This window comes from Diprion similis, chromosome 1 (assembly GCF_021155765.1).
Source record: "Diprion similis isolate iyDipSimi1 chromosome 1, iyDipSimi1.1, whole genome shotgun sequence".
NCBI classification, from domain to species: domain Eukaryota; kingdom Metazoa; phylum Arthropoda; class Insecta; order Hymenoptera; family Diprionidae; genus Diprion; species Diprion similis.
The window spans coordinates 17495287-17513888 of record NC_060105.1 but is presented as its reverse complement, the minus strand read 5'-3'; the positions used below and the strand labels follow the sequence as shown (position 1 = coordinate 17513888).

The 18602-nt window shown below is 35.4% G+C and overlaps 1 protein-coding gene across 1 annotated transcript; it reads right to left on the bottom strand.

Annotated features, from left to right (window-relative positions):
- Positions 1-1109: 1109 nt before the first annotated feature.
- LOC124404542 (protein cueball) lies at positions 1110-18602 on the bottom strand. Its single transcript, XM_046878803.1, has 7 exons — positions 18148-18602; positions 11113-11328; positions 7830-8028; positions 5245-5853; positions 4553-4870; positions 4095-4380; positions 1110-2142 (listed from the first exon to the last, which is right to left on the bottom strand). The coding sequence occupies exons 1-7, from the start codon at positions 18227-18229 to the stop codon at positions 2035-2037; spliced, it is 1818 nt and encodes a 605-aa protein (XP_046734759.1). The 5' UTR covers positions 18230-18602; the 3' UTR covers positions 1110-2034.

Sequence of the window (18602 nt, the reverse complement as noted above, 5' to 3'; positions counted from 1 at the left end):
TCATCACACCTGAGGAAATATTTATTGTAAGTGCAGGCCTCTTGCGTCTTCTGATTTTGAAAATCTCGGTATGGATCGGATAACTTCAAAGCAATTACGAGATGATTCTGTATGGTTTCGATGAATTTCTGCATAATATCGAGGAGATTTTGAATGATTTCATTGTGATTTCTAGGAGATTCCTATGTGATTCCGAGTGATTTCCATTTCAACTGTTTTTAGTTGATTTCAGATGACTTCAACGGATTTCATTTGGTTTCATTTGGTTTGGACTTCAACCTACTGAAGCTAATTCAATAATCAGCTCAATTGAAGTGATTTCACATACGATATCGTATGACTATGACTTCTTTCTTATTTCAAGCGACTTCTAACTGATTTCAAACCGTCCAGCTCATTTTAAATGAGAATAGCCTCTCGCTGTATACAATATGGGTGTACGAAATATTGTTAAAAAAAGATTGTCTGGTAAACATATCTGTATTTCTTTCATTATCACCTGGTACATGATTTTTGGTGTAAAACTATACATAGGTATGTATCGAGGTATGTATACCTGAGATACAGTCATGCGCGGTAGTCTTGCACTGTATGCAGTATACTCTACGCAGTACATATACATACTACTGTAGTAAAAACATGTGCGCATATATTGATGACTATACCGCGTAAACTCTCTCTGAAAATTATCCAGTAGTAATTAAGTAAACAAGCTTAATTCCTATCGAATCATGTTTTTACCTAAATAAGCCTATCCTATATCACTCACTATTTTTATTCCTTGTGACACTTCGTTACTTAGTGTGCCCATATCCACGAGTAAGATGCATCAATAGCATCTGTGCTTCACACGATGCGATCGACTTCTGATATTTAATTTTGGACTTTTTATTATTGTTATTTACGTTCCGGTTTCATTTTCGAATTATTTCACAGATACTTCTTTACGGCCTCCGTGCAATGCTTCACGATTTAATTAAAAAGCCTGCAAAAGTTGCATCGGCAGATTTTCGTTTCAATTTGGTTTTGTAATATCACATGTGCCATCGATCATCGACTTCCGATATTTAATTTTGGACTTTTTATTATTGTTATTTACGTTCCGGTTTCGTTTTCAAATTATTTCACAGATACTTCTTTACCACCTCTGTGCAATGCTTCACGATCTAATTAAAAAGCCTGCAAAAGTTGAATCGGCAGATTTTCGTTTCAACTTGGTTTTTGTAATATCACATGTGCCAAGAACCTGATCTCTGATTCATTTACAAATGATTGATTGTCCTTGGTTTGTATTAGTTATGAGACATGATAGTTCATCTTAGATGAAATTAAATAGAGAAGTGAAACCGGAAACAAAAATGACAGCTATAACTTGTAAAGCGTTCGATCTCCAAGGAGAAAAACGTTACATCAATAATTATATTCAGATCATATAATAGGTGTGTAAATAATGTAAAGCAATGGCCTATAATTGTGTGTAAAACTAACTAAAATCACATATTGAAATTATAACATTTCAATAATGTTGACAAGGTTTTGTTCATGTCACTGATGCTCCCTTCTACTGACAAGCCCTTTACAGTAGCGCAATACAAAAATACGAAGGCATGGAAGGGCAGAAAAAAATCGTTTAAAAAATGTTTTCTTCTATTTGTGAATATCTTAAGAGAGGAAATATGTACATACATAACTAACAGTTATCCAAAAAAAATTGCAGTCCAAGTTGATCTGCAGACCATAAATTTGGAAACGGTGCACATTTTGTAAAGTATAGACATACTTTATCGTCTTTGCACTCACTTTGGTTAATAATCATTTAAAAGATAATATATCCTTTGCAATGACCTGATAAATGATTCCAAACTTATGCACCTTGCAATGCTGACGCGCCATACATATTAACAAACTTAACAACAATACTTAAGTTTTTTTTCAGTATATGTACATATACCTATATTGAATTTTAAGACTGCACGGTCCCAAAGGAAAACCTGTGTGACATTGGCCGTCTTACGTACAATATATAAGTCTCAGCTAGCAAGAATCCGCACCCTCCATACTGTCCAGGAGCGAATTCTTCTCGTCCTTTTTTGTACTCTTACTTTTAGTTGGTGTAGTTCGAAGTTTTGGTTCAAAACAAGGCTAGAAGAAAATTGAGAATTCTCTTTTTAATTTAATACTGATAGAACAATACATGCAGCATACAGAAAAACTCCCACATAATACAGTTTATCGCAAGCTCACGATAACATTACAATGGATGCTGGAAAAAAGCGAATAATAAGGATCTTATGAAAATCCATAATACAACGTGAATCAAATGAAAAGCAACACACACAAGCTTCAGCTTTAAACCCCGATTAGTGGAGTCGGTTACAAAATATTTAAAAAAAAAAGATTTCTTTGACAAAATTTAGTGGATATTCGTTAAAATTTTACCTATCATTACCCACTAAAAAACCTATCATCAACTTTCGCATATATGTATATCCAACAATCAAAATGACCAGACTTTTCTATATCAGGCAACCACCAAAGCCAAAGTTGATCATCATTTTTAACATGCTCTAAAAATCGACATGAATTCTTTCTGTTCACCAGAGCCCCATTTTTTCAAGAACATGTTCCAACTAAAAGCTGGTAAAATAAATGATTGTAAATCGATTAAACAAATACCGGCATTAAAATAATCATTTTCAACGCAAAAATTCTTTTTGTTTTCAATTCATCGAATTTTTTTTTTCACAAAGTCGTGCACCTTTGAAGCGAAGTGATTTTTTGAAGAAAACCGTACATAAGACTTGATTCTTTTGCGCCATGACCATAACACTATCAATTTCAAATGCCAAAAAATATGAAATTCGTTTCATTCATGCATCTAAAATTTTAATAAAAAACTCAAATTTTCACTATAACCGAGTTCCGAGACATACGGAGAGAAAGGAACATATGTCAGACTAATACTTCAAATCCTAAACTGACTAATCACCAGATTCATTTACGCCTCAACAATTTTTTCTCAGAAACTGGTATTAGTGATAATTTCAGTTTTTAATAAAGCTCGACAGATCGAAACTGGCGGTGTTTCGTTTCGATATCAACACCGTTGACGGAATAATTTAAGGACGGTTACCCATGGGAAAATTTTCGTCTCCAGGACTCGGCCGGTAAGTAGGAATGGGCCGGCCTGGACATGCTGCTGGAAAGAATACCAGGTGTGAATACGAGGGTCTGAATTCGACTTGGTTTGCGCATCCCACGTGACAAATTGTAAGCCATTGGCCGAATGTATACAGATGTACTGACTGCCATCTTGGATATACGTATATATACTGTTAGTAATGAAATAAACGGAAGCGTCGCGCACGTAAACAACGCAATAACAAAGGTTCGTTCATATAACTATGATCTACACTAAATGATCTCCTTACAGGTATATACTCAATTGTATTTTTAATATAGAGTTGAATTAGATTCAGATATTGAAGAAACGATGTTATCATATTTAAAAACCACGACTACATTCTCACCTAACGGCTCGATCACTGATTGGCCGGATCGATGATATGCATAATGGCACACCTGGTATTATCTCCGATGTTAGCGATCGGTAGCTTCTTTATCGGTGGAAACCATTCAACAGTAAGTTTAACACGCAATCCCAATAACGCACACAAAACCAAACAAAAACATTAGGGTAACTGTCTTCAACAGTCTTCAATCAACGGCAACAACGACGGATTATTTACTGATCGTAAATTCGTTCTAGCAATGGGTAATTTTAATTACCACGTTGGACAGTTCATTTCGTCACACTCGATTAACCCTTACTAACTATAGCGGCACCCTTTATTTTTTCATTTTTTTTTTTTTTTTGCCATTTTTTTATATCCCATGCAAAATCCGGGATTTTCCATGCCAAAAAAAAAAAACAAAAAAACTAAATTGCGTGACTGAAATGGTTAAAAATAACAACTTCTTCAAACACTCAAAATTAACAAAAGTACAGATACATCACATCAGTAATTCTAGTTTCAAATCGCACATTTCCTTTCGAACCAATTCCACCATGGGTCTCAAGCAGGAATACTCACTGTTTCACATATGTTCATGTTGCAGCAGTTCTCTATAGAAATTTCGTAACTATCGGTTGGTCCTTGGGGTCTAGATGTAAGCTGAGTATTCCCACGCTTGCCACCAACGAAACGTTTCCTGATCCTGGGTCGACGTCTGAGTTTGTGGACGTGGTAACTCAGCACACCAACGACTATTGTTAGTGTTCCAATAACAGCTACAAGAGTCCATACAATTATGGTTGATGACATAGGTTGTTCGGCAGAAAAGGAGAACTCGGAGAAGGTCCCGTTCCATTCGCCACACCTAAAAACACGAGGGTATTCGAAATTATATCACCGGAATTAACAAAAGTTACGTGACTAGAACAAAGGAGAATAAAACAATTAACTGACGTAACTTTCTAGTACTGCATATATTTTTATATTTATAAAAAAAAAAAAATATTATTTCATTTCAAAGCGTTTTGAATGCTTACCTGCATAATGTAATGTTGATACCAGTCAATGTATTTTCTGGTCTCATGCAATATTGGGAACAAAGTTCATCTAATTCTGTAGTATATTCGCAACGAGGTCCTCGAGAATGTTCACATTTGCACGATGGCATCGCATTCGACACTGAGCAAAAACCATCGTTCAGGCAATACCCATCGCAAATATATCGCTCACATCTTTTCCCAACATACGAACTCGTGCAACGACATTGAGGCAAGCCTTTATTGTCAAGTGTGCAGTTTCCATGTATGCAATAATTATTGCATGGGGATAGTGTTTCGCAATTAACTCCAATGAATCTATAAAAATTTTCGTAATCTGAGATTAAAACTAGTTATTTATGTTCACTGGTGAAGAATAGTGAATAAATCAGTTACTTGACTTTCTTTACTCAGTATCATGAGATGAAGTTAGTAATGTTAACGTAACGAAACATCAGGGGAAAAACTATGGAAAAATCATTACTGCACAATTTTATAATGACTTTCGAGGAGTTGGGTTTGCAAAATATGAGTATATTCTGTTTATCATGGTTTACCAAATTTCAGGCATTCCTTAAGGTGCGAAGTAACGATTTTTCCTAGACATGCATCGTTACAGTACCATAACTAACTTCATCTTTATTCAGTATCAATGTAGCTAGTAATAAATTTTCAATGAAATAATATTTTACCCTTCGTTACAACGACAAGATGAAGTTGATTCATCATAATAGCTGTTGTTTCGGCAGTTTTTGTCTATCTGGGTTGTTTCTGCAGTGTCATTCGTGACGTGATTATGGAACTCGTCAGGAGACGCTGGCAGCACGATATTTTTGACCGGTTTATTTTGTCTTCTCAATATAGCTTCACAGTCAATATTTTCAGTATTCTCCCGAGTTATTATACTCTCGATAAAAGGATTACGGGGACGCAATATTTTGTATTTCACAAATTTGACTGGTTCTTCTTCGGTGGTAGGGTTCTTTCCTATCTTCCAGACTGCGTTTGATCCCCAATCCGTCCAATACACTGTGTCCTTGTCCACCGCGATGTAAACTGGTTGCTGAGACGTACCCTCCCACAATTTTTCCCTTTCATTTCCATTCAAATCACTGCGCTCAATTTTATACTTATAACCTTCCGAGTCGTCAGTCCAATACAATTTTCCACCTTCATGATCAACAGCTAATCCGTAAGCTCGAAACAATTCAGTATCAACAATTACTTTCCTATCAGAACCATCCAGGTTTGATCGTTCTATGCTATGTTTAGAGGAATAACTGTTGGCCCAATAAATGTGTCTGGAAAAACGATTACACTTTTAAATAAAGCAAGTTAAAAAATGGAGTGTTTTTTTTCAGTCCTGTGTAAAAATTTGTTAGATTTTTACATTAGAGGAAGGCTCTCCAAATTTTACATCAATTGAAAATTGTTTAGGTGTTGCTTCAGAATTTTGAAAAGGTCAAAGCTGGGCAACAATTGATTTTTTTCCTATTTCGAATTTTTTTTTCTCGCAGTGGCAATTGTTCTGACATGTACAGAAATGATATCTTGAAAATTTTAGCTCAAAATATGAATTTTCAAAAGTCGATCAAGAATATTATAAGAAGAGTTTCATTCTATAAAATATGATACGTTGTGTTTAACTTCATATAATCTCCAACTGTGATTTAAACAGCGCGCTCTACTTTCGATAACTACCACCGGTGTTTTATAATTACACAATAAATTGAAAAGCACACCATTTTATATATGATCAGATATATATGATCTTTGATCTAATATATCTGATGATTAGTGCTTTCGTAATTTATTCTATAATTTCTTATTGAATATTCTATCGAATTTACAAAATGAAGTATCAGATCATACAGAGTGAATATAACAATAAATACCGTGAAAAAAATTTCTAATAAGCCCATATATAGTGTGATATGGGTTGATACGATCTGATATGGACATATTTATTTTGTCTAGAGTAAATTTATTTTCTATTTTCCGCCTATCATGACGAAAAGATATTATTTGAAACCAAAATATCAACCGGAATCTTAATCCATATTTCAAAGATGCAAAAAAAATCCAAAGTGGAAAGTGTTAGCTGGAAAGTGTTAAATATACATGTTTGAATAAAAAATAAAATACGACCATAGAGTCCACTAAGGGCACGTAAGCGTTTAGCGAGTGAATCGCGTTAACAAAAAATTATAATAATAAGCAATCCTCGGTATTCTATATTGAAAAAAATCAAACTTCCTTGATTTTTTCGTATTAAAATCGATTTTTTACAACTTTGTGCACAGGTGGGATATTTTTAATTATTTTTTCCGTGCAAGAATTAGCGAGACCCCGGAAATCAGATAATTCCCTATTTTTCCAATTGAAAAGAAAATCACGGGCCTGTCGGCACAGTATGGACTTGAAACAAAAATCTGAAAAAATTGCAGAAATTTTTTTTCTCGATTCGGAGTCAATTTACGACCATCCAGCATTGAAATTCCAAAGAAAGTCACTGAACAACCACTCTAATGTACACATATGGTCTGCAAAAATTAGAGCCATTTTTTTTCTAGATGTGGTGCCGATTTATTACCATTCATCATGATATTACATTTAACGACCACCCTATGTACATGTATGATGCTAGATACGATCAGATATTGTCATATCCGATTCCAGATACGATCATATCTCATTTGTATACGATAGTATATGATTCATATATGATCGTATGTGATTATTTTTTCCTGGAGTAATGTCTTATTCCATGACATTTTATGATTTATCACATGAACATTTTCAGTAGGGACAGGTGGGGGGAGGGGGAGCAAATTTTCAAAGTTTCGAAGAAATTTCCGTTATACACCCTCAAATCGACAAATCAACAATTTTTACCAAGATTCACTTGGTTATATATTATTGTAGGGTAGACCTTTTATGCGACTCTCGGTGATCGGACTATTACATTTATACACGATAAAACAAAATATGTCAATATTAATTGTGAAATATTAATAAAACAGACTGGCAACACAGGAATCAGTTTACAATGTGCTAATATTTATTGTTTTCTCCGAACTACCACAAGTTATTTTTAGGTCCTTTGCATTAAAATGACGGTTTGCGGTGATAATCAATAGATGTTTGAAAACAGTACTTTTTCTTTATTTATACCTATAATGACTGGAATATGTATGTGCAGAAGAAACGAACTAAAGTAAGGAACGGTGGAACCTCTCATTACGATAATAATCACTTAAGGAATTTCGTAACTCACTTGTTGCAGATATCTAGCGCTATACCATGAGGTTTGTGGTCTGTAAAATTGTGCAACCGAATTGGCGTAGGCTTAGGATTTTCTTCTGAAGGTATTTTCATTTTCATTAATGCGTTGAGTGATTGATCGGTCCAATAGAGCGTTCGCTCAGAGGGATCAAATACTATCCCCACTGCTGTTGATTTTGAACCTTCCTCAGCTGTAAAGAAAATAAACATATTGACGTTACTTTTTAATCATAAAGGTCAATTTTCTAAAGGAACATCACTATTATTATAGAAGCCAATTGTTTTAGCTGACAATGAGCTTTAGCGCTCGCTTTCGTAAGGTACGTACGTAACCAAGTAGCCAGCAAGATATTGAAGTGAATTTCTTGTGAAAATGTCGACTGCTATTTCGATTCGAATGAACGCCGATGGCTTTCTGCAGGAAAATTATGTGGATACGGAAGTCGTACCCTCCTACGAACAAGCAACCCACCTGGCAATCTAACAGCTAAGGTCATGTAGTACTCCTACCTTTATCAACCGAGTAAAATCACCTTTTTTCTTCCTATATTAAAAAAAAAACATATAAACCAAGGAACGTTCGGTCGTGTGCCCACCCGATCGTGAGAGCCTCTTTTATTCACAAAATTATTGTAATTCCTAGTTTTCGTCTAGCGGCCTCAATGTTGCATAAAAGCAGTCTCACGATGGCTCATTTTACTACTCATTCTTTCCGGAATTATGCAAAGTATTCTAGATATGCACTTTTTGGTCACTGATATGCGGAAAATGTGAAAAAAGTAACATAACTCAAAAATCCAAACATATTTTGATGATTTTCCGGTTATGAGTAACTTTCCTGAATTCTGCTACAAAAAAGCGATGCACCGTTGAAATTTTAACCCTTTCCATTCATTTTTTTACTTAATATAGGAGTAATAAGGGTGAATTTGCTCGGTCGGTAAAGGTAGGAGTACTACATGACCTTAGTCGAACACCAATTCGCCTGTGAGCAGACAACCCTAATGATAGCGCATTAAATTCTTGTGAAACCTCATAATCCTCATAATTCAAATCACAAACGATCATCCTATATACGGTTCAGTCCTGCACAGCCGGGTTGACAGCCGTGATAACGACAGCGTAATTCCTATCTCGTGTGTGTTCCTATCTATGTAGTTTCGGATAGCGACGATATACGATAATTCATGAAAACTGTAGGGGCGGTATAATAAAAGGCCAAAGTGATTCTAAGAAAGTGGAAAAATAAGAATTCACTTGACTGATCGCAACAGTACATGTAACTGACAATCAGTCGTTTAGATTTGCACCGCATAGGCATCAACTGTGTAAGGTAAGTGTACCAGTTTCTGGCACATTTAGACCCAATTATTGAACCTTTCATTTTCCAAAACTATAAATTGATGGGACAAATTGTGAATTTCTCCATGACCAAAACAAATTTCTAGAGGGTTAGACACTACAAATTTATATTTTGGTAATTTTAGAGCTAAGGATCAAATCCCTTCGTTGGCTACCCTTTAGCCTTACTCAGCCTCTCGACCTACTCCTCGAAGAATTTAGAGACGTTTTAACTATGTCTCGCTCCTACTGATCAGTTACTCTGCTACCTCACAGATAGATCATTTTACTAAGAATTACTCGACCTCCCTTGATTCAACGCCTCGTTCAATATTCAATAAATATACTTCTCAACAAATTCTATAACCAATCACGACTCCAATCACTAAACCAGATCTACGTGCACATTTTAAACAGTATGACAATATTTTTTGATTCGAATGATGGGTACCTCGATCACGTGTACAACAATTTTATATAGGATTGACCGTGTAGGAATGAACCATCGTCTCCCGGTTAACCCATTACTTACTTATGGGTTGTCATTTGAGTCATCTGTTCACAGTCAGGTGCATCGTTTCCATTATTAACTTCTGGAGTTGCCGAGTTCTTACTTTTTCTGAGTAATGAAATCTTTTGAAACTATGGGAAAGCATAGGGCCTACTAGGCTATGATATATACCGTACGAGACTAATATTGCAAATACGCATGGCGAAAAAGACTGCCCACATGGTGTTCACGATAATTCATGCAACAAAAGTGGTGTTTACAAATTTCTTTTTATGACAAAGTGCAAAAAAGAGCTTCTTATCAACCTTTAGTTGGCACCTTGGCGTCAGCTGAAGTAAAAGGGGTGGGGGAGGGGGGTACATAAACTATAAATAACAAAGCTCTTAAACTAAAATTGCTCTAAGTATTTTCATTATAAAAACTCCTAAAAATAGGTATGATTTTAGACCGTGCAAACTGTGCCCCCCCCCCCTTAATCGAGGTTTACGTAACTTCAAAGTTTGAAAATGTGACTCATATATTGCTATTTTAAAATCAGAAATTATTATTGCGACGAGACTTGCGGACCAGCAGTCGAGGAGCAATTAATAGCAATTATCAGATTTTTCATATCTCCATTTGCTTAGGCGACATATCAAATCAAATTTGACCACATTTCGCCTCGCCGAAAGCCACTCTTCGGTTTTTCTCGATTCATTCAAAAATCACGCGAAAGCGATTAACACAAATAATAGAATAATCCGAAGTAATTAAGAAGCAATTAAAAGTAAATTTCATTGTGTTCGAATCACCATCGGGTTTGTTCCAAACACTTGTTCGAATGTGCACCATTTTACTGGGACTTCAGTGCTCGAACTGTTATTTCGGATTCTCTGGAAAATCGTGTGTGAAGAAGTGATAAAAGTTGAGGAGCAAATACATTTATGAAAGTATTTCACCTGGCCCTGAATTGTTGCTAGCTTGTGACTTCACAATAATATATTTTTGATGGTGACTCGCAAGGAAGGCATCTCAGATCGATTTCTCCGATTTTATTTCTTTTGTAATATGTTATTGTAGACTAAAAACTAAGCGATACGTATTTTTATTTATCTGACATTAAACACTTTATGGGGGTGAAACCACCCTCCAAAGTGAGGCTTGTTAAGGGGCGATTTTGCAGTTTGACCCAGAAGAATTAATGGTTTTTAAACAATCTAGCTGGAAAAGTTCGCTCATATCGAGAATGAAAATAAAATATAATTTTCTCATTAAAAAAAAACCTGCTGGTTCTTGAAGTCATTTCAACTTTCAATCAGTTGGTCGGACTTCGATGATAAGAGTTTGGGAGATTTGTCCATTTATATCATAACAGTAAATCTGTTTTACACATGGATTACACATACATAATTCATTTCAAATTATTATTTTTAATAATACTTACGTTTTAGTACAGACGGTGACACGGAAGATTTCTCGTCCAGCTTATGGCTGTACATGAAAATATCTGAATTTTTTGAATCACTCATGTACACTGTTTGTGTGACGTAATCAAAGGCAAGGCCTCTCAGCTCCGCATCCTTGTCAACTGTCAAATTGAAAGTCTGGGTTCCATTTTTTGAAAAAAAATCAATCCGATTACGAATTGCTACAGCCACGTCTGAAACACATAACAAAGTAAAGGTTAATACAGGTGCTTTTAGAAATTTGAAAATAGACGAGCGACTCCGTAAGTCCTCGTCCGATCGTGAGGCCAATTTTCAAAAACGTAATTCGTCAATATTTTAGTATGGTGACATCAAAATTCATCACATTGGAAGCTACTAATTCCTATGTCGATGCGGGTACAAGTATTGTTCACGTATTTTTCTCTCTTTGTGTGTGTTTTTCACAAAAATGTGTACATACTTATGAGTTCACTTGTTACAATATTTTACTGTACAGCACCACTTGCTGACAGCATTGGAAAATTGACGATGAAGACGATAGGAGAAAAGGAAAAACGAGAGAATTTAAACATTTGAAAGACTATTGAGAACGAGGACATTTACATTTAAATGTAAGCGTAATTTAAATAGAACCATGCACAAAGTGAATTTTTTTTTTTTTTTGCTGTGGAAAAAATATGTGTTTTTGTTGAAAGTATGTAGAAAATATTTCCAAGTGAGAATAAAGAATGAAACGAACTTCCCACGCCTCATTGTAGATGGAAAATTTTTTTAAAAAGTAATCAATTCAGTGATCGAAACCAATTTCAGGTTGAAAGCCTACTCTAGTTTGAGGCCAAATCTATTTTCCTGAACTATTTTCAATTTTTACTGCATTTTTCTAAATCTCGAGTCCATCGATTTGTTTGGATTTACTAGATATACTGTTCAAGAGCCGAAACAACGCAAAACAAGTGTCTTACAGGTCTAAATCCATTGCCAATGAAACCCTAAACAAATGTCTAAAGTTGAAGTCAGCTTTGTTTTTCTGCCAGTGTCACGTAAAGTGGTCATAAACAAATTGAGGCACTTAGAAGCAATATTTGAAAACGGGAATCGATAATTCGGTCCAATCCAATGAGCAATACCCTTGTTTATGTGGAGTTTACTGAGAAGAGTATAAAGATTACATTCTATTAACTGGAATATTCCATTTTTGATTTACAAAAGATGTTGTTCTTGATACTAAAGGAATATGGCTATCATAACATGAAATTTCTACCAAGATTCTCCGACAACGGTTTTATGTGTATATAGTAATACGTAACAATATTTTTTACATATAACTTTTTACAAAGTAACTTTATACATTTTTGTTACTACGTATGAAAGTGAATTTTGTCAAAAGAGAAACATATTTCAGTGGCGCAAATCGCTGAATATTTTTTCCGACATCTTCTGACCGATGGTTAGAATGAAGCTAAAACTAGTAGCCAAACGCATTGAATTTCTTTGAAAGTGCCCAACGCATTACTCCTACCTTTACCGATCGAGCGAGCAGCCAAGGAAAGCTCGGCCGTGCGCCCAGCGTGAGGGATTTTCGTGTTATGAGTAACTTTCCTGAATTTCTCGAAGAAAGAGCGATGCATCGTGGAAATTTGAACCCTTTCCGTTCGTTTGTTTATTTAATATAGGAAGAAAAAGGGTGAGTTTGCTCAGTCGGTAAAGGTAAGAGTACTACATGCCCTTAATATGGTTAGATACGAGCAAAATTGCACAGAATGATTTCATCGTCAAATCATACAGAACATTAAATTTACAGATAGGAAGTATATATAAGCCCAATATGTCGTCAACAGGTTTTTTCTTGCTTATACCTCTGGGTCATAATATTATAACAACGACAAAGTTTGTAATGGATAATAACATGTTCATGAATAAGCGAAACTTCGAAAAACAGAAAAGATCAATATTAGATGGCAAAGTCATTGTATCATGTAAAAAGCCTAAATTTAAACGGTTAACACAATAGAAATAAGCAAAGAATAAATGCAGAGAAACAGTATCGCACAAACTCAAGAGGGAAGCTCACCCTACAAATATACCGAATAATATTCTGAATACTGTTAGATTAACTAAACAAAGTACACTCTATAGCTCCCTCAGAATAGAAAAAAGTTTAAGTATAGTCGATTTTTTAACTGCGAGAAAAAAATGAGATATCGAAAATCTGAGACTCCTAATTGTTTAAAATGGTATACTGAATGTACACACTAAATTTCAGCCAAAAATATTGATAACTGTGAAATTCATTCACTTTGCAACTCGCTTCGAAAGAATGAAATTTATCCAAAATAAATGGGCACAAAGTGAATATCTTAAACTGAATAACTTCAACAACTTTCGACATTTTTGGTTGTAATTCAATACACATTTTTTGACGATTTTCGGATTATGAGCTACTTTTCTGAATTCCGCTATGAAAGAGCGATGCGCCGTGGCAATTTGAACCCTTTCCGTTCAATTGTTTATTTAATATAAGAAGAAAAAGGGTGAGTTTGCTCAGTCGGTAAAAGTAGCACTGCTACATGCTCTTAAATAATCGTATTCTACTAAAGAGAATTGGCTTCATCGGTGTTCGCATATAAAAAAACATTGAATAGCGGACTATTAGCATTCATAAGAAGCAGCACCGGTCAATATGCTTTTTGCAGTGCCAGCCCGATCAACTGACATATCGACGAAGATGTTCTGTCTGCTTCTATCACACGCGTTGGCGAAAGATAGCGAAGCGAGCGTCACCAACTACTACTCGCAAATTGTCTGAATTAGAATTTGCCCCTTGAACTGGTACGGAATATTCAATCTCTTTTGATAGGATACAGTTAATCGTAGAACTTAGAAACATGGAGTGGGCAATTCCTTTGATGTTTTACTTCGCAAAAAGGGTTGCTGAATAGATCAGGCAAAATGTACAGTGCGTTCTCTCAATAGGGCCGCAACAGTACAAGAGGGTAAGCGATTCAAGGGATTCTCCAGGAATGGAGGACCCTCACCAGTTATCTTCGTGCGAGCGTCACCTCACGAAAAAGTCGCGAATGCTTTCCTTACACAGTCTTACACACAGTTCTTGCAACTGCGGGTTTCGACGTGGGCCTCTTAACGTGCCAAGCCGCTAGCGTCGCTGCGATCGGGGGATACATGACATTATCGAAAATGTAAACAAAACCAACATGCAGTACATTTTACAAACGCACGATGTAGGTTATGTTTATGTATCCCTCGATCGCAGCGCCACCTGAATGTTTCTTAAATAGTGGAGTCACTGCCCTACTATTGAGATTCTGCCTGAGTTGCAGGACCTGTGTGTAAGACCGTGCGCGAATGTATTGTTTACGTCGGTTAGACTCTCGTTTCGTTTTATTTTAGCCTGTAAAAATACTTGTGTATCAATATTTTATTAACATATTCGTTATTCTTTCTTTATACGTATAATTATTCAAGTTAAATGGGAATAGGCTTGTTGCAATCATTGCATTTTCTGCGCGGCCCTATTGAGAGAGTTGTACTTCATAGACAAACTTGGACCGGGGAGTGGGGGACAGCAACCGAGTACGAAAAAAAATATACGTTATTCTAGAGCTGGAATCCGAATTTTCAAAACTAAGACCATCATGTAACTCCAATTCTGTCTAATTTTATCAGTATTTGAAGGTTGGAAACTGGAGTTTACGGCGTATATTTTGATGTAATATTTTATGCTATACCACAAATTCTTCATTGATTTCCCAAAAATACCAAAGTAAGTGTCTACAAAAATGTTTCATTCATGTGCAAAAACCATTGACATAATCAACATGACATAATCAAATCTGTATTATTGTCCAGCCGATTATAACATTTCCTGATACGAAAAATTGATTATCAACTAACGCAATTGATACACATGTAATGGATTTCAACATGAGTTTGGAAGATAAGATATAAAAATTTTCGGTTGGTCGCACTTGGTGGGCTAGTAATTGATTACATATATTTATGCGTAAAAACAAAATAAGATAAAAACGTGTCTGAATTCATGTTATATGGTTTTTCAGAACTGCCCGCCAAGTACGATCAACTGAAAATTTGGTGTTTGACTTTTTTGTATCATTATTGCAAATTCTCTCGTAAAATCCTGTACATGTGCAGTATTAATTGCATCAGTTAATTACGAATCGTTTATCTAAACAAATTTTATAATCGGCTTGAGAATAATCTGGATTTGAATATTTTTTTTACTACCTACTTTGTATGACTTGAAGGATTAAGTTTATAAGATTGAAAGTTTTTTCAAATTCGTAACCGGAGCTGGAATTGAAATGAAAATCTGAAAATAATCATGGGTGCTGAATTAAATGGGTACCAAAATGTGAAAAAAATTAACGCAATCAAAATTGGTCAAGATTAATCGCTTGCAGAGTTGGTATGGAATGCTCCATAGATAAGCTTAATGTGGTTACTTGATACCCTGATATACATAGGGTATACACTCTGACTATGTTTCGTAGAAATAAATTAGACTTTCTACTGGGCTTCGAACTTCCTGATTGGCCTAAGAATGATTCGGATTATGGTGCATTCTGATATATGCTGGTCTAGCACTGTGAGTAAATATTTATCTCTCCTGTTGCACTGGATTTTCGATGAGCTCCGTTTCACTCTTAGGAAAATTTTCAGCAATGGCAACTCATTTCGGAATACGCTTTACATGTGAGAATACGAACAACTGAAGTTACGTGAGCACTCGCGAGCGATCTATCCTTGTAACTTAGGCCCACATACGCAAGCACATACGATTTAAACCATTCAGGCTGAAGTTTGTAACGTTTCTGTAATGATGCATCTTTGAAAAAAGTCGTTATTTTCCAACTTTAGGATTACCTCAAATTTACTAAACTGTTAATACAGCATCAAGAAAATCATGTTTTGTAAATTCAACTTCTACAGGTATTCTAAGGGGTAAAATAATCATTTTTATTTCAACATTTTGATGCATTAACGTTAGTAAATTCAGCCTCCTTTAAACCATGTCTTCGCGTAGGATTCAACAGCGTCATTTCTAAACATGTTTCGCTGTAGTAGGTATCATTCATAAACAACTGAATAAGTATGTACATAAGTCTTTTGTCAAATCTAAACATCAGTCAGTAAAATTTGTGTTTTTTTTTTTTCTTTTTATAGCGCAGTCAGCTTATATATTACAATCCATATCATATGACAGCGTGTATAATGCTAAGTTTCTAACTTATGACGGGTAGGTAAGATTTTATTAGAGGATCAAGCTTCCTTTCTTGCGCAAAATTCCGCCAATTCATGAGCGGAAATATTAACTCTCAGAATGAAAAAACTAATTTTTTTTTAAACTTTCATTGATAATTAGATCGTATAACGTAATATTATCCGTGAATAAAAGGCAAGTTTAGACATTTTTTTTCTTCATAAATAATTCTTGCATAAAAATATCTACGTGAATAACGTATTTAGCGGAAAAAGCTTACTATCATGTAGTTTTCCTTTACTCCGCAAAGACTTCAGTATTCCTAATCAGATTTGACTGGGGTTTGTAGAGTTATTAAAATGGAACTTGCAAAGGGAACAATAAAACGGCCTGAACAATCCACGATGTATATTATATATATATATATATATATATATATATATATATATATATATGTAGTCATTCTGTCACAGGTATATATGTATATAATATATCATTTATATTGCATATACTTCAAATAAATATTAACATTTTTATAATTATTGGCATTTGTGTTGTATTAGTGTGGCAAATGTACCGAACGGACCGGACCTGTTTTTTACAGTTTATATAATAACTAGGTGATACTTTGAGTTTGAGTTGAGTTGAGTTTTTACAACTAACAAAAATTTCGTCTTTCGATCGTAGGTTATGGTCTGATTCATATAGATTAAAAATTATAAAATTTCCTACCATTTGAAGTGCACAAAATGTAAATTACGCATCGAAGTGAAATTGATCATGTATCTATCTATATCTATATGTATAATCTATGCCATTCGGTTGTGAATTATTCAGTATTTTTATTTTTCATTTTAATTTCAATTTCCGTTCCATCAATCCCAAGTCGCACGCAGGTTTAAAAAACGTCTAATAGTGAGAATAAATTGTGTTAGTCTCAATTGTTATCGTCTGATTAAATTCTTTTTATGTACTCTGTGGTTAGTGTGGTACGTAATACATGACAAAATAAGTAATAATCTTCCATAATAAACATGAATGAATAAAAAACTGTGAGTCTTTACTTCTTAGGAAACAGTAAACGGTACAGTATTATGTGTACAAATTGCGCGTACACGCATACAGATTATATTTACGTACTATTTACGAAATCGGATTCTATTCGGCTTATTTATCAAGACTGTTTATACGCCGATTATCATGGGTTAAGATAATACGAAGTAAATCCATAATCTACACGCAGGTTACGTCGTTGAGACTCATTTCTTACATTACGTAATGAAAGTGTTGAACATAAAAAGGAGAGAAAAAGAATGTCTCACTCGGTGGGCTACTGATTATCTATGAACGAACGTATTGCAATATTGATTGGAAATACAGAGATTATGTGACGAAATGTGTTTTTTTATCGCACGATAACGAATGCCGACGCTTCGGCACAGGTATATTGATGTGTGAGATTGAAACTTTCAAATTTCGAGTCACGTCCGAGTTCGGTGCACTAATTCGCACGAATCGTTCGGCATTGCGGCTATAAATAATTTTAACGGTCGAAACAGTCGAATACCGGGTACCAGCGTAGTGGCAACCGTTAGAATTCTTATCGCGATAAAATGAGCAGTGTTTTTTTTCATCATTTTCACAAATTATTCGAAGCTAAAGCATGTACGACGTGTACGTGACCGCCGGGACGGTATGAATGGCCACTTTCGGCGCACGCCTGTGTTAGGTGGAAGGTGCGTATTCGTATTTCGGCAAATCGACTGAGTGTGTGAAACGTCCATTCACTTACCCCAGGATTGAGCATCCATAGAAACAACCAAAAATGCAGACACTAAGGCTAGTGTCAGAAGAAACGTGTCACGAGATACCATACTATTTCATATATCGATTAGATTAAAATGAATACAATGATACGGCTTGAATGAGAGCAAATTAAAAAAAGAACACACGAAACAGTTATGCGGTAATCACGAATAATAAGGTAGGCACGCGCACTCGACAGGTAACACAGAGCACGCGGCGTGACTTCGCCCGAACAGAGTGCAAAATCGCTCTGTATTCCGGGCGGACTTTTCAAGCATGTGTAGTTCCTTCTGCTACACAATAGTGACGGATCATTTGCTGGCCGGAGCAGCCAATTCGGCAGTCAACTAACAGCGCCACGGCTCTCACGGTCTGAGGCTGATTTTGAGTAGAACTCTGGGTTAGGTCGGCCTGCGCAGCGATAGTATCCGCGTAGGTACG

What these genes read in the sequence shown, in the direction of transcription:
- LOC124404542 (XM_046878803.1), bottom strand. Translation starts at nt 18,229, where the DNA reads ATGGTATCTCGTGACACGTTTCTTCTGACACTAGCCTTAGTGTCTGCA. An exon ending in ATCAACATTACATTATGCAG is followed by an intron (nt 4,381 to 4,552) that starts GTAAGCATTCAA and finishes TCGTGTTTTTAG; the next exon opens with GTGTGGCGAATGGAACGGGA. An exon ending in ACATGAACATATGTGAAACA is followed by an intron (nt 2,143 to 4,094) that starts GTGAGTATTCCT and finishes ATTTTCTTCTAG; the next exon opens with CCTTGTTTTGAACCAAAACT.